At 43.6% G+C, this 15930-nt stretch overlaps 1 protein-coding gene across 3 annotated transcripts in view; it reads left to right on the plus strand.

The window, feature by feature from the left end:
- The window catches only part of LOC111269681 (low-density lipoprotein receptor-related protein), a 47804-nt gene that overhangs the window by 12340 nt on the left and 19534 nt on the right, over positions 1 to 15930 (plus strand). The window contains exons 2-3 of one of the 3 annotated variants that reach the window (XM_022849466.2): positions 10985 to 11170; positions 11428 to 11737. In XM_022849466.2, the coding sequence (XP_022705201.1) occupies positions 11557 to 11737 (181 nt within the window). In that variant the 5' untranslated portion in view covers positions 10985 to 11170; positions 11428 to 11556. Of the gene's footprint in view, positions 1 to 10470; positions 11171 to 11427; positions 11738 to 15930 lie in introns of those variants that run through there. The other 2 variants (XM_022849465.2, XM_022849467.2) reach the window with 2 other exon arrangements.

A 15930-nucleotide genomic window follows, 5' to 3' on the forward strand; every position in this document is an offset into this window, starting at 1 on the left:
TATATATATATATATATATATATATAACTCTTGTACGACCGTGCTTTGATGTTTTTCGATAATTAGTGATATACAAGAGCGGATTTTCAATTAAAACATAAACATGCAATAGGTAGCCAGACGTTCTTTTTTCAGACATCATCTACAGTCATTATATAAGTGCGTTCGAAATTTGCAAGTTTATTGCCGAGTTTCTGGTGATGTACTTGCCCCATATTTAAGAAAATTATTATCATTTATTGTACTGTGTACTGGCACACATTCAGATTTATGGGTTTAAACGTTATCAGTTATCAACATGCTTCGTCTCTTTCATACGTACGCCGGTTACTTCCTCCAGCCATTTGACCCTTGGGTATCCACTGTATCGTGGTGTTCCTTATTGTTTTGTGTGCCGATCACGCCCCCCATGTAATTACTAAGATTGCTTCCATCGGGACTAGACGAGAGCCAAAAAACATTTTTTTTTTAAATAGAGAAAGAAGAGTGATCCTAAACGAATTACAGCTGAACGGAGTTACCATACAGTCGTACTTAATACATACAGGTGAATGTGAGTGTTCGATAAACACACGTATTTAAGGCAATCTGCTCAGCAGGGTCCTACGAACAACAATTGAACAGCGGGACCCCCCTAGTTGTTGGATGCGAGCAAGATTATTAGATTTGCTCCCATTCATCGCCGGAAATGAGGGTGGAACGGTAACTATGTGCGTGCGTCTAACAAAGAATCTAGCTCTGAAGGAACAATTTTCAGCTCAGTGAATCATAGAGCAGCGTAGTACGAGGCGGTTCTCTTTCGAAAGTATCTGGTCCATGTTCTGATTCTATAACTTGATATCTAAGGAACTTCTTGCGTTTGACCGGGAATAAGATGCTTCCAGAACTACTTTTCCAGCATATTTACAGTAGCAAGATCTACGCGTGAACAAACGTTACATGGGAAATACTGGGGTATAAATTTAAACTGGTGTTGGTGACAAGAAATGAATTGCACATATTCAGTTAAGTTTTAAGATGTCACTTAGTGTGCGCAAATATTCAGCCGTGGCTCCCAACAGAAGACAAAACTTCTAGTATACCAGGGCAGATGTACACATATATTTATTTGAGCTTATCCTCTTTATTCTTTTCCTATGAGATCAAGCAAAGAAAATGCGGTAAAGGTATATCGGTTTTCTCTAGAGCGGTAAACGGGATATAAAAACAGGTTAGTTGTGTCCTACTGGCAGGAATCTCTTGCAAGGGGGCTTTTTGGCGGGGGCAGACTTGGACGAGAAAAGGAGGCATACCTAGATATTACTATCTATAAACTTAGTCTCTCCTCGTGGTCTTATGCCATCGTACGCGGCCTGCCTTTCGTTTTTCTCCCTAGTAGAAATCACCTGTTCATGAGCTTTGAGCGTTGTTTTTTCTAGACGGCGATTACTTCAAAGGAGAAAGAAAAGCCTGAGGACGAGCGGCAAAAAAGAAGTTGGTAAATATAGGAGAAAAACGAGGAGACTTAACTTGTAAAGTTTCATGAAGCCCCTACGGCTATTCCTGGGGCCAAACCACTGCAATCGCCGGAAAACGGAGATTCGCGCAGTAAAATAATGACAAAAAGGCACTGATAGGAGTAAACATTGAGGAAAGAGAAAAGAAGACGTAAAAATAAGTGAAGGAGAAATGTGAAAGGACAAACTCCTAGAGGGTTTAGTCCGATTTTGTGGGGCCATTTCCTTGTCAGTGGCCTGGTCGATTGTGACGGTGCGTCCATTTTGTTTTCTGTTCTGTTTTGCACTAGCACTGCCAGTATCACACAGCACCAGCAGTGACAATTCACGATAGAACTGACTGCTCTGTTGCTTCCATTGCGAATTTCACAGAGGGCTGACATGCGGCTTCATTATTGGTTAAGTTGATGCAGCCGTTGCCCCGTAGCCATCGTCGCTACTGGTGAAAAAGCTTCGTCTCTGAAGTCAAACTGAAAAAAGAAGAATAGAGAAATGCTTCTCCTTGCTACACAACCACCCGCAATTTCTGTTTCTCTGAAAGGAACAGTAGCAACAGCAGAAGGGGAAGCCGACGACGACGAAAAAAGAAGAGTTTGTATTTTTCAGTTGCCTTTATAGCCTCTCCGCTGCTGAAGTTGTCGGCGCCTCTGGCTTTCCCTGTCGCGTTGGGAAAGAGGGGACATACAAAGAAGGGAGTCTGGGACTGGCGCTTGTACCAAGGCCTCGAACCTGGTGGTTTTCGATTCAAACGAACATTTTGCTTGAGATTCAGCAGTCGCGGTAGAAACTGCAGCGTTCGTAGAGGTTGGCATCAGTTCGGTTCTTGATGCTACAGCTGCTTTTCTGCGTACGGCAGTTATACAGTGCCGATGTTGTGGCAACTGTAGCCAGCCGTCGCTGGGCTTATGGTACTCCTGCTGATGCAACCCTGCTGGCGGTCCTGTGTTGCCGATGGCGCGAGCACCTCTGGATGGAGGGCGGACGCGGGCCCTGCTAAAGGCAGGGGTCACAAGCAAGGAGGCGGAAGAAGCAGTTGAAGGCGAAAAAAGGCTGGCAATCCGTTGAGAGCTGATAGAGGACCAAAGGCCGTCCGGAAGCAGCACAGAGGGAGGACCGTTGCATGGCTTTAAAGCGATAGGTGCGTAGATAGCGCGTAGGGCAAATTTAAAATTGGAATTCAGTTTTTAGAAAGAAGAGTGACAAGCAGCGCCAGATAAAGAAACCAAGGGAATTAAGAGGCAGAGATAGAGATGGAAGATGCAAAAGCTAGATGACGATGATGATGAGAGACGACAGAAGGTTAAGTGAACGGTCGCTGTAATGGTGACGACAACGAACTGGCTCTGGCACCCTCAGCGGTTTCAGCGAAACTGCTTCATATTGACTCAAAGCAACGTGAAGCGTTGCGGACTGTCGCTGAGTGGGTTCTGCAATGAATCTATGCTATGTCTGTGACCCTGCGTGTCGGTATAGCATGTGGCTTTACGATTGGACGTGAGATATGACTGCAGTGAAAAGGTCAGAGCGAAATGAATGGAACATCTTACGGGGGAATTGTGGGTTATGGAGGTGAAGCTGTTCCTATCTTTCTGACATGGTTAGCTTAGTCAGGCAAAAGAACGAGCTAGGCCAGCAGCACTATTACTTACGTATCGTTAAGAAGGACTCCGGTGACAAGGTACTAGAGTGAAGAAAGGGGTCGGAGGGACAACGGAAATAAAACGGCTATGGCTGCTGCCGAAATGACGGTGAAGGGTTGCAAACGCCGAATAAAGGATCATCTGACTCAGTTGTTTTTGCTAACGATGATAGACTGCCAGACAGAGGTGACTAAAGCACGACTTTGGCTTCATGCTATCGATTTGCTTCGTTTTCCCCTTATTTCGCCTAAAGATGTTCCGGCCGCCACAGACTTATACGCGCTGGTCTACGTCTTTTTCCCACAGATAAGCTAATCTACTATACGTTGAATGGACGACGATGGAACCAATGGGTATCTTTATGACAAGAAACGTCGATATGTTATTCGTATGTTACTATACCATTGGAAGTTGCCGCACACGTCCGATCCCTGCTTGCTTGGACAAACTCAGAAGCTATACAGACATACTTAAGAACCTCATAAAACTTCGATTGTCCGTAGTATGTGGGTCTTCGTGATAGTGATGTATTTGGACACTAAATTCGGGGACGCATGAGGCTGCCTAGTTTCGAAACCAAATGTAGTAAGCACGCTGCGTTTCGTGTTGAACAAAACTAATTCTTTGAAGCAAAGCTTAACAGTAATAACACAGGACGTAAAACTTGAAATATGAATTGGTCACAGCATTCAATGGCGCGGTTTCGAAGCAATGAAAGTGATTAAGCTGTTCATTGATGGCTGAAGAATATTCATGATATGTTATTTTCTGCGCGGGTGCAGTCAACATTGCAGTAGCCGAGAGGAAGCATTAACTAGATTTAATATAGGTCTCAGAAAACTGAAATGATTGTGCGATGTTTATGACCTTAGAGGCTCTATGCTACTCGTTTTTTGGAAAGATTTGATTTCCTTTGAAAATTTTCATCGTATTGCACTTTCTCGCCCATGCAATGAGGCCCAACAAAAAGGTCCTTCACGCTGTCCAACTTTTAGCTAGCAAAAAGCGACATCATCGACTGCTACCTTCTGGTTACATCCTCTCCCGTCACTCGTACAGGTGTCGCTACTTACTGCCGGTAGACAAAGCTGTTGCAACAATGTAAACGTTCCTCACATTGCGACTTCATGGCAGTCTAACAGCTAATTTCAGTAATCGGGATAGTTGTCCCCATCGCACATGCTTTCTCTGCTGGAACCCAGCGCTGCCCTAAAATAGTTTATTATACTACTATCACTACTCACTATAGCAGTTTGTGCTTGCAGCGGTAAGCCACAACAGAAGCGCTGCCAGTGGTACGGGATCGGCGGCAGTGGTCGATATTATTGCCGCCCAGACATTGGCTGTCATTATGAACAATGCTTACGCTTGTAGAGGCGGTAGTGCCGCTTCGAGCCGACCGTGCGTTCACTCGCCCGTTTGCTCTTAAAATTCGATTGCAGAATTTGTTCGTCGTCGTCGTTGTCCTTGTCATTGTTTCCTGTGATCTCGACTATAGAATCCTGCTCCTTTTGCTGCTGCTGTTGTGGCTTCTTCTGAGTTGACGCTCTCTTTCATTCCCGATTAGTGAGTAGCGATGTGTTCGGTGGGGGGTGTACGTGGCCCTGGCGGTCGTTATCACCAAGTCGAACTGCCCCTACAGGGCCGGCAGACAAACGAAATAGAATTTATTTTTCTTGGAGAATCGAAATGACAAGGAATCCTTGAGTCACTTATGCTTTACAACGAAACGGCCAAACAGTGAGGCATACAATTACTACTGCCGGATGTCCAACGTAACGTGCTATAATCGTGTCACCGGACACAGCCATATCGGAAGAAGCAGAAATTAACAGATTTTGTTAGGAATGGGTGAGCGAATGGCATCGGCCATGAGGCCGACGACAGTAATTGCAGCCACTCCAGTTGAACAAAATTAAATGCAAGTAAAAATCCACAATGTTACGTTTATAGATTTACATTTTGGTAGATGTTGAGGGGCGATTTAGAGTGCTGCTTGTTCTGCAACGCGCGTACCCGGGATCTCTTTCGTCATAGTGGGGGGAAGTCGGCATTATTTCCGTGGTCCATTCAACCTTTGCTACCCTTTCACGTAGTTGACTGTGTATTGCAACGGCCGTATTTCGCCGCCGGCATTCAGTGTCACGTAACCACGCGCGATGCCTTGCAAGTGTCAGTAGTGACAAAGATGATGTCTATAGCGTCTGTTGCTGGCAATTGTAACGGTAGCGCACGAAGCCACGGTTGAGAAAAGTCACCCAGCGAACAGGAGAATAAGTGAAGATGAAGCCTTCATGCAAAAAAAACTTCGTTAGCGCACTTCATACATTTGTTGTTCCGTGGGGTAGCTTTTTCTCGATTTTGATCAATTTGTATATGGTTGTGCTGCTGGTGCCAGACAAAAAGAACTGGATGCTTATTTGACTGAGGTCAGCGAAAACGACCTGAACCTTTCTACAACCTCATCCTTACCCGTTCTTGTCAGAGATTGGCAAAGTTACCTGAGAAAAACAAAGTACGCGAACACGGCTCCCCGTACACCTGCAATTCGCAACTTACAAAAGCATTATTATTACAAGAATAAACACGAGTTTGTATTGTATCACCTCGTGTTATGGTTTGCGTTATAGAGTGAAAATAATTTGTATTGACTAGACAAATAAACTTTTCAAGATTCGTAGTGAGTTGTTGATATTCTGTTATGGTTTCATTCAGTTGTGGACTAAAGTAAATGAGCTTCCTAGATACCCTGACCTCGTCTCGGTGATGGCATGGTGGGTTACGTGTTTCCTTGCTAAACTTGAAGGTCATCTGAAGGAAGGACTTGAAGAAGTCATCTGGGTTTGAACTCGGGCGCGAGCGTACGTCGTTTCGTGGCTGGAGCCAAGGTGCCTAATGGCAGTATTGGACGAAAAATTCGAAACATTTAAAGACACCCTGAATTCAACGTGGTGCGAAAACCGAAAGCACGCGAAAAATTACAAATTACTTGTAGGCAAGAAAATGAAAGACAATATAATTTAGTCAAAATTCAATTAATTCGTCGTTCCTGTAAGATCCGATGTTTGAAGGTGAACCTACAAACAACATATGGGCCAACAATGTAATCGCTCACGATTTCCCATCTTTCACGTCCTTCCCCTTCGTAGGTGTAGCGGATGTATATTTATATTCTTGAAAGCATCTCTCAAGATGAATTTTGCTCCATTGTGCCTATAGTGAGGCTGCTATTTTTTTGCACACTCAATTTTAACCCGCACAAAACGTCTCATCGTTACATATAAGAGCTAAGGGTATCGCGGCTAGGGAAGACAAGTTCCAGAAGCGTTCAATCAACAAAAGTTCATAGTTTGGGTCATGTGTATTGTGGACCACTTTTAAAGGCGAAATTGTTTATTTTCAGCTCAGATGATTGTTTCATTAGAATTAGGATTCTGGCAAAAAACAGATCTGGTTCATTATTTTGTTAGAATCATCCGATATAATCCTGGTTTGCTTATTATTAAATGAAACTGCTTTGATTATGAAGTACGGTGTGGGATTTGTTCTCAGTTAATCAGCAAATATTGATTCCGGCCATTTTACAGCATCTGAAACACTTCGATCAACAGTGCATATTAGATAGATGAGATTAAGCAAAGCTCATTATATAGAATAGTATATTGTTTTTGTGGTCTCACTGTGTTCGAAGTTAAAAACCTGCCGAATCACAGAATGATTCACTCAGCATAAGCTTACCAACGTTTCCTATACTGACCAATAACACCCTCGCTCTCCTTCTCTCTACCTATTGCCCGCTTGGTTTCCATTACGCAATAAGCCAGTTCCTGCAAGAATATAGTCGTATTACTACTGCGACAGTGCACATTGTACATTTGTTTGACGCCAATGGATAAATTGATGTCGGTAGTAGAGTAGATAAAAGATACAATATATCATACGCAGTGAAACTTCGATTCAGCTGCTCATAATTTGCGAGTGGCTTTTTAAGGTGACGTTGGATAAGATTGTATTAAAGATGTTACTTTCGCTTGCCTACATCCATTGGAGAGCTCGCAAAGCGGGAAACAGCAAACATTTGGTGGCACAGGGAGACGAACAGGGCAAAAAGTACTGAACAGCTAGATCCCAGAAGCTTCAGCCAGTTGGCCACGACAAGATGGGTCGTTGTGAGACTACGAGCCGAATGGACGAGGAGGACGAGCGACCCGACTAGCTTACACGGTGACGCCGTGCTAAGGAAGTGACGAGTTAGTTTAACCGGTTGGCCGTTCGCAGTTTATCGGCAGATCTCGGCAGTTGGGTGTGCGGTCAGTGGCTTTCAATCGAGCCGGCCCCATGATCGCCCACGTCTGGGCGAAGAAGTAGCAAGAACTAGAAATAGCAGTACAGAAGCTGCAGAAATACTTCTGTCTTGCGAAAGCAGACAGAGCCGGATCAACATCAACGGCTAAAACATAGTGGGATTCGACTGGATGAACTTTGTGTAGGGAAAGTGTTTCGACAATCTGTTTTATGACTTTAGTAAAACAATACGTTGTGTCTCATTATTGGCTTTCTATATATATCTATCGACGTAAGTCGGGCAAATTCGCCCAGCCAGAACGGGTTACCCCATTAAAAATTTAGACATCCTTCACTTTCGAATTGGATGGAACTTGTGCGTTACGCTGTCTATATACTTAACTGCGTACGAAGAGAAAGTTCCCGCACAGCGTTTGTGCCTTGAGAAATTGGTGAAAACACTAGGAAAAATACCGCTCGGACTAATCTTAGAACAGAGCTCCTGGCTCATCGAGGCTGAAAGCATTTAACTAAGTCATCGAATTAAGTTTTTCATTGACTGGTTATTATTGTTAGTCTGATACTAATCGTCAACAGGGTAATCTGTGCACACTGATTTGCTATATTTTCTGCGCATCGGACCCAGTGTCATCGGAACCGGTAGCCCAGTACAGTTTCAACCCCCTTAACAGGCGCAGCAACAAGAGCACCTGCAGTAAGAACAACAACAACAATCATAAAAAGCAATGGATAAATCAATTGGGCAGGCGAAACAATGAGCTGAGACATACGAAAGTGTTCAACGAGAGGTCTTTTCGCGTCTCGTGCTTTTTCTTTATTTTTCTTTCTGCCCTTGAAAGACATAAAACTCTCGTTTGAAGTTCTCAATCTGGCTATCGCGCTGGCAGCAGAGAGGCAATTCCACATGACAGCACCACGAGATGGTAATAGTGACAATTATTTAATAACAAATCAATGGCGTTAGTTTGACCACATCGAGATTGACAGTCTTGATTCCTCAGCCGTTTTGTCCCTGTCTTATCTTATGTTGTCCAATTTAATAGGTTGGACAACGCAGAGTTACCATTGTCGGCGCGCGAAAAACAAAAAAACAAGGGCGTATTGCTTTGGAGGATTTCCACCGTAGGGACATCCATTGGAGCTGACCACGCTTTTGACAATGGTAAATTTGTTTTAGGATAACAGAGACGAAAAAGCCATGCAGTAACATGTAGAAATATTAAATGGTAACGACACTCAAGGTAAGGGTCCGACCGGCCTCTTCGTGTATAGACTCTCGACACTGATCACTGACAACTTCTAGTCCAGGCACCAACGCCTATTACGTCTTTATGGAAAGACGGATGATAGTAGGCCAAACGCAATTTTTCGAGGTGTGGTGTAACGGCTTGCACTTCTCAGTTCTACTGTTTCGCCTTCTCAGGGTTAAAAAAAACTGAAACACTAGAAGTCTTTCCGGATCCATGCACCAAGCATTGTAACAGCAAGTTAGTAACAGTCCGCGGGTCATTTTCATGATATCCTTTGACGATAGAGATGTATGTCCCCGTAATAGTATAGTGGATAACCTAGGTAATCTGTTTGCCTGCTGAACTTACAAACGCGTGGTGGTCTAAGTTCAAATCCGGACACAGACACATTTAGTCTCGCATTAAAAGAAACCAACCGTGTGATGTAATACTTAAGTGCCGGACGTGGAACAAAAAAAAAAGTAAAAATATATATATATATATATATATATATGGGCGCAACCCGCTAATTTTAGCCCATGTCCGTTTTCATGTCACACTTGTTTGCTTATCAGAATTTGTACAGGAAATGTACATTTTTACACTTGATGATATTGAAGCGCGGAAGATGTTTCTGGCCGCTTCGCAGATGCTGGTGCGGGTTTTTTTTCACATGGATGAAAAATGTGGCTTAAGTCGCTGCCGCCGGCATACTACCAACCAAATTAACGTTGCACTCTGTGAGAAAACATAAACTTTCTCTTCTAGAGGGGAAAAGGTGCTTGGTCGTTCGACTTCGTCATGGCAATTTAATACAACAAAAATTAACGGCTATTGTGGATACAGGAATTTCAATTTTTAGTCCTAGCGTTTAGGTCAACTTCAGTAGTTTTTTTAGACTTTTTGTGCCTCTTTAAATTTTGGACCGTTCTTGGTTTTTGCATACTTCGAACTTTTGGCCTGTTATCAGTTCAAAATTGTATTCCATTGGAATTTTTTCATATGTAACGTATGTAGGACCAACACTTTAGTAGGTTTATACCTAGCAACGTTGCCCTACACACGATTACTGTTAGAAAGGTTACTGCAAATTAAAGAAGGGCTATCTTAAAAATTATTATTCAGTTCCGAATGGAAACAACAATCACGCCATTAATAGTCGTATTGAATAAACATGACTGTCAGGAACGTCACTTCTAGATAAGTTTATTGAAATACATTTTTATTAAGACACAGTCTTAAAAACGCGGAAGATAGCCCTATTTTTGTGTCGTATCCTATGTATATGTACGTGCGCCTTCTCGTAAGCGTCCGTGTACAAACAAAAATTGCATATGGAAGCAGCAGACCGAAGATTATTGAGTGACACATAGTGTGTGTAGTGTAATGGTAAGACGAGAACGTTGTATGGCGTTAGCGTGCCATCGCAAATGACCCTTCGCCCGCCATCACGGCGTTTATGGTTACCGCGACCAGGTATGGTTGGCTTACACGCACGAGGGGCTAAGCGCCCACTTCAATGAGTTGGCCGCTGATGGGCAGCCGTTTGTATGCTATATTATTGCTGGGGCTTCTGCTGATAGTAATGCTGGCTTTCATGCCGGTGGCGACGCAGGTGTCGGGATGGCGGCCGCAGCTGCGTGTCCTGTAAGTTGTACAAAAGATGCGCGGTGCGATACGGTCTGTCCCTGTGTATTTGCCGGCCTAGCGGCCAATCGTCGGTTGACCAGTTGCCGCTGTGTCAAGCCATGCTTGCCTTTGTCATGTTACCTGTGTGGCATGCCTCCTCTCCCCGTGTAAGATCCCCTCCGTTCGTTCTCTTTAAACGGCTGACCGCCCCTTCATTAAATGTCGGGTCTGGCTGTCCGGAGCACTAACAGACTAGGTAACAACGAACAGATTTAGTGCTGCTATTGGTGCTATCCGCGGGCATCTGAACTGCCCAGTGGACCAACTGGACCAGACCAGGCAACGTCGTTCACCTCAGCTCCGAGTTACTGTATACGGGTCTTTTACGCTAAGCTAACCACCAGTAACAAACCGTTGCCACACGACATATATAAGGCGTCCGTCCAACGAGAAACACGCAGCGATACTACACTGGCTGATTGCCCTGGGATTCGATCATCGGCCGGTGCCCACCGGATCGAAAATGATGGTGTTACGTATTTGCATTAGCGAAGGCTCCCTTCGATCTACCGTGCCCGGTAGAACACTTTCAAGTCAACGAAAGACTCATAGGGTCGGCGAACGCAAACCAAGACGAAATATCCGAAACTAACCAGGTTTTTCCTTTATCTGAATGTTACCACAGTGTCGACTACTAAAGTGACTCGCTTCAACGGTCCGCTGTGTTGTACTTCATTTCAATGTAGGATACAGTGTACGGGAGGGTGAAAGGGTAGCTGCAAGAGTGCGAACGGACAGCAATCCAAAGTATCCAATGAAGGAAAGCTCAGACAAAGAGTCGCGACCCAGTAACAAACAAAGAGAAACATGCGTAAGTAGAAGCGCGCCAATTCTAGAACATTCGTACGCTGTAAATATTAGCGATACGTGCAGTGCTGGAAGCTGACCAGGCTATGCTGGTCTTCCGCTAGTGCGTCTGCAGACGCTAAATTGGTGAAACTGTTACTTTAATATGTCGAAATTTGGTTTTCTATTTCTGTCGTGCAGATTATTTTATTTTGTGTACACGCTGATGCCGCTGTTCTGCGATTATTATCATTATTCGATTTGTGATCGTACGTCTTCCAGATGTGACTCTGCTTCGAGCTGCTTGACCGAACGGTGGCTTGGCTGCCGGCTGGATTAGCCTGGAGATTCCTGGAGCGGGGAGTGGACGACATCGTCGTCCCGTGAAGGCGACGAGCGGTCCAGAGAAGAATGAAGATCTGTTTGGGCCGCGGCCGAAAAACTTTGGCGACCGCCTTGTCGCTTTTAGCGGCCTTGGGGTTCGCCAGTAGCGGCGGCGGCGCCGCCTCTGCTGCAAGTACGGCCGTAGCGCAACAGAGCAATACAAATAGTAATAATAACAACAACAATGTCCACAACGAAGAAGAACCTGGTACGTAAAATTGATCTAGATTTCGATTTTCTGTCAATTTCATATATCCGTTCATACTGGACTGCTGTCCCTGGCTTTTGAACGGGACATGAGTCAGAAGGGGCTCCTTGGATATTGGAGATCGGGGTGGTTTACACCCTGCGTACCGAAACTGTACAGCGGAATGTAGCTGAACTATAATTGTAGGTAGGTATTGGCCGCTCAGTGTCATTCTATGCAAAGCTCGGCATCCTTATGTGACAGTGTTCGATTTTCGAGGAATTGGAAATATCCTTGGAACCATTAAAGTAAATAAATTACGAGCAGTTTTAGCCAATGTTTTTATCAAATTATGAACGGCAATTGAGCTTCTCTTTGCTAGAGCCACGGGAATTGATGTATCGAACAACGTAACTAATAACAACTTAAATAATTCTTAGTGATTTTTTTTTGTTATACTTTTTTGTGTTATACAAAATGCTGCTAAGTTATAGAACACATTTCGTTTCTGTATAGTATAGACACGAACATAAGTATGTTACTGTTGATTCTTTGTTTACATTTTTGGTGTTTCACCGGTTTCCTTTGAACAATGTGCTAGAATAAAATGTAAATCATCATCTGATAGCCGCTGTCTATCGTATGATCTTGAATTTCTCATGATCGGCAATAACGTGGAGGTGTGTAATTTTTTATTAGATAAGTATTTCACATTTCGCAAGCTTTGTTTTGTCGGCACCCCTAAATTGCTTCTTTGTTACTTGACCACCAAGTAAGATCCTGTTACCTATAGTGATATTATGAATGACTGCTATATCCGTACGGGTGTTGTGCTCCCTTTTTCTTGGTTTTTCTGCTACAAAAATAGGGCACGTTTCAATTATTCCGGACTACGTGCATCATTTATAGAATACTCGTGCATCGCGATCATATTTTCATATTGTACGCGTACCTACATGGCCGTATATTGACATTATCAATACAATGAAATCGTAAAGCAAGGGCGGAATGCACGTTTTATCGCTTTGTTTTTTTAAAGCAAAGTGTATTGCTTCACCTTAGCTTTTTCCTCGTTTCCTTATTGCCTTTAAATATCTGTATGACGTTTCTTTTACTTTTCATTGACAACAAATAGCAATATTGCCAAACGGCTAACAATTGTTCAGCGTCCGAGGCGCGCTCCTTCTTTGAAACGTGTGCGGAATGGTGACACACAGGAAAGGTGTACATTCTGATGCGTGTGAGCAGAGAAATTGGTCGTTGCGTCTCTCGCTTAAGCTTAGGAAAAGATCAGGGACGACCGAGAGCTGCTGATAGGCGGGGATGCCCAAAGCAGTATTTGAAGAGTCGATTGCTCTTGCGGCAAAAAGGATAATTGGGACACAGCAACCGCTGGGTGTGGCTTCTACCTTTTGGCTCCGTTGAGCTGTTCCACACAGGCCTCATATCAGGGGTTTGGAGAAAAACTTAAGGTAATTTCGACTTCGGGATCGCGGGGGTGGGTTCGTTGGTTTAATGGCGCGCTAAAGATCGGATAGGGCTCCTTTTAGAAGGTTAAAACGAGGCATTTACTTCTGCAGTAGCGGTTGCAATCAGGGTAGTACCGCCGCAAGGGAACGGCGCGGATGCAGTAAGAACTATGCCGAAAACCGGACCAAGTGGTCCCCGAAGAAAGCGAATTTACGCGGGTGCGGCACGCATGAGACGAAATTTGAATTTATAAATCTAAATGACTTCGTGGAAGACTTTCTTTTCGGCGACGATGGGCCAGTGCCATGGATGTTGCCACGGCTGGCGCTACCAATACGGCCGCCGCCGCAATTTCTACTGGGCCGTGAAATAAACGAGCTTCACTCAAGGTGCTTCTGCTTCTGTTAACAAGATGGGGAACATGATCCGTGGTTTGACATGGCAAAAGCTTGACAAATTATATGCGCTAGTTAGCCTGTTTGGTCACCATTTTCGAATCGTTTTGAGTAATGAGATGGAACACGCCGTCGAGGAGTCAAGAGACTACTTCTACTGTCGTATATTCAATGGGAAATAAACTATATAACAAGGCTATCCGTGTTGGGCCAAAAAGAACACTGGACACGGAAGTATCATTGGGTAATGGTTCCTCACCTAAACTAATTTCTTATTGATGGGGGCCCCTGCGGGCGCTCTCGTAACATTTGCACACGCAATCTATCTTTGCTGCGTTGATCTTCAGCATGATTTGTTTCCCACCGTCATTTTCTACTGTCCAAACACTAAACATTGGCTATATCATTTGAATTGGCGGCGGGCTTTGTTAAGTTGATATTCATATTTTTCATTGTCTACGCACGATGGCATTATGTGTGATCAACGAAATAATATACAACGATTATGAAAGTAATTCGTTGATTAAATAGTTTGAGAGGGAGTACAACATGATGGATAATAGAGGTGCAAGTTTTTCGATTTCTATAGAAATATATTTTGCCACCGTGCCGATCCTGGCATTTGCCAGTCCTGCGAATTCGATCACGCCTCCTATAATCAGGCAAAAAGCAAAGGCGCGTTAGCGAAAAGCACATGTTATTTACATGACAGCTCAAGCATGCGCAGGAACAAACCTGATCTGAATACGCGTACGTGTACGTCGAGGTATTTCTCTGATTAAAGAAATATGTTTGACTTGTGTTTAACCGGCCGTATTCTTTAATGGCCAGCGATATTTTGACGCGTCTAATACAGTAGATGGACGAATCGAAATGACCTTGGTACGTCCTTATCAGCTACAGGAGAACAGTGATGTTACTAAGACGCAGATATACACTAATGTGCATGGCTGGCGTGAGCTTTTTGTATTGTTGACCGTTTATCCAGAGTAAATAATTAGATGTGAAAACGCTGATTCCTTTAGGTAAAATGCCATTGACCCGCACTTTTGCTGTTTGTCTAAATACACAAAGATTTTTACGAAGATCGAGGGACTGAAGAAAGTTTCCATATGTGGATGCAAGATACGATTCGTTCAAATAATCGGGTACAGGCGTCGCTGATCTGTGGGACTTGATCATACAACGTTTCAGAAAGTTCACTACCATTAATCAACACAAAACAAAAGCTCTGATTACATAGATTTGCTCCTCTTATTAAACTGTCGTCTGCTCACTTGACCTAAACACTTTTTGGGCTTTTTTTTTTAACTTCAAGGGATTTTTAAACTTCAAGAGTAACAGCATATAGAGTGTGTGGTTCTTCGTTAAAAAAAAATGTATGATATAATCTATAATTTGGTATGGCTAGTTGTTATTATGACTCCTTGAAAGATTTTTATACCAAAGCGGCCAGCCTTTGAGGGTTGCTCGTTAACTCGTATTACTAAGTTGTCAGTCAGGCCTCCGTCTTCTAGGTATATCTGTCGTTTGTCCCGTATTAGGCGTGAACGCTCGAGCCCACAAGGCTAAAGCTGGTGGACTCTGAGCAGACGTCTGATATTTGTTCCCTGTGCCCTTGATGTAACCGGGCAATGCGAGCACCGACTTCAATGGCCTGTACTGATTTACTCGAGTGCTTCCATATGTTACATTAAAGGAGAATAGAAAGAGATTCACACAGGGATTTTCCTAATATGTGTGGGGCTGAATCTAGTTCTAGCTTGTTTATAAAACTTAGCTTAACACGAGGCAATTGTGAGCGATGTTTATATCCGAATTTAAAAAAGGGACTGGCCTATTCGAGTTATGATTGTACGGCGCTTGGATCACTATAAAGTGTTTCCGTATTACGGAAAGCTGGCCTTTCCTCGTTTGTATTTCGTTTCTAATCACTACGACAGGGCCAGTTTCCTTTGTTCAGCATTTGTAGCCTGAGAGTAATAAACAAAACCGAGACTTTTGATCCAGCTTTCTTCTATTTAGATTCATGGAACAACTCGCATAAGTCATTGTCACAAGTACCTTTTTGTCTTACATTCGGACGTACAGCGAACTTCACGTTTGATTTTCTACTTTGGCGCATTAAACACTGTGTTGAACACGCATAGTAACTGCGAGTGAACACTTGGTGCGACCCCCGAACGGGTACCCAGTTTCTAGTTCTCGGGCTACATTTTTATGTGATACTTTTAATGAACTATGGATAAAGCTTTCTGGCCAGCGTCCAAAGATGCTGTCTGCCAAGTCGGCACAAGACTCGTTTGTTCCATGTCTAGTTATGAGGTGTTATGCGTTTTCGGCCTTCTT

Source organism: Varroa jacobsoni, unplaced genomic scaffold (genome assembly GCF_002532875.2).
Source record: "Varroa jacobsoni isolate VJ856 unplaced genomic scaffold, vjacob_1.0 scaffold_1406, whole genome shotgun sequence".
Classification (NCBI taxonomy): Eukaryota; Metazoa; Arthropoda; class Arachnida; order Mesostigmata; family Varroidae; genus Varroa; species Varroa jacobsoni.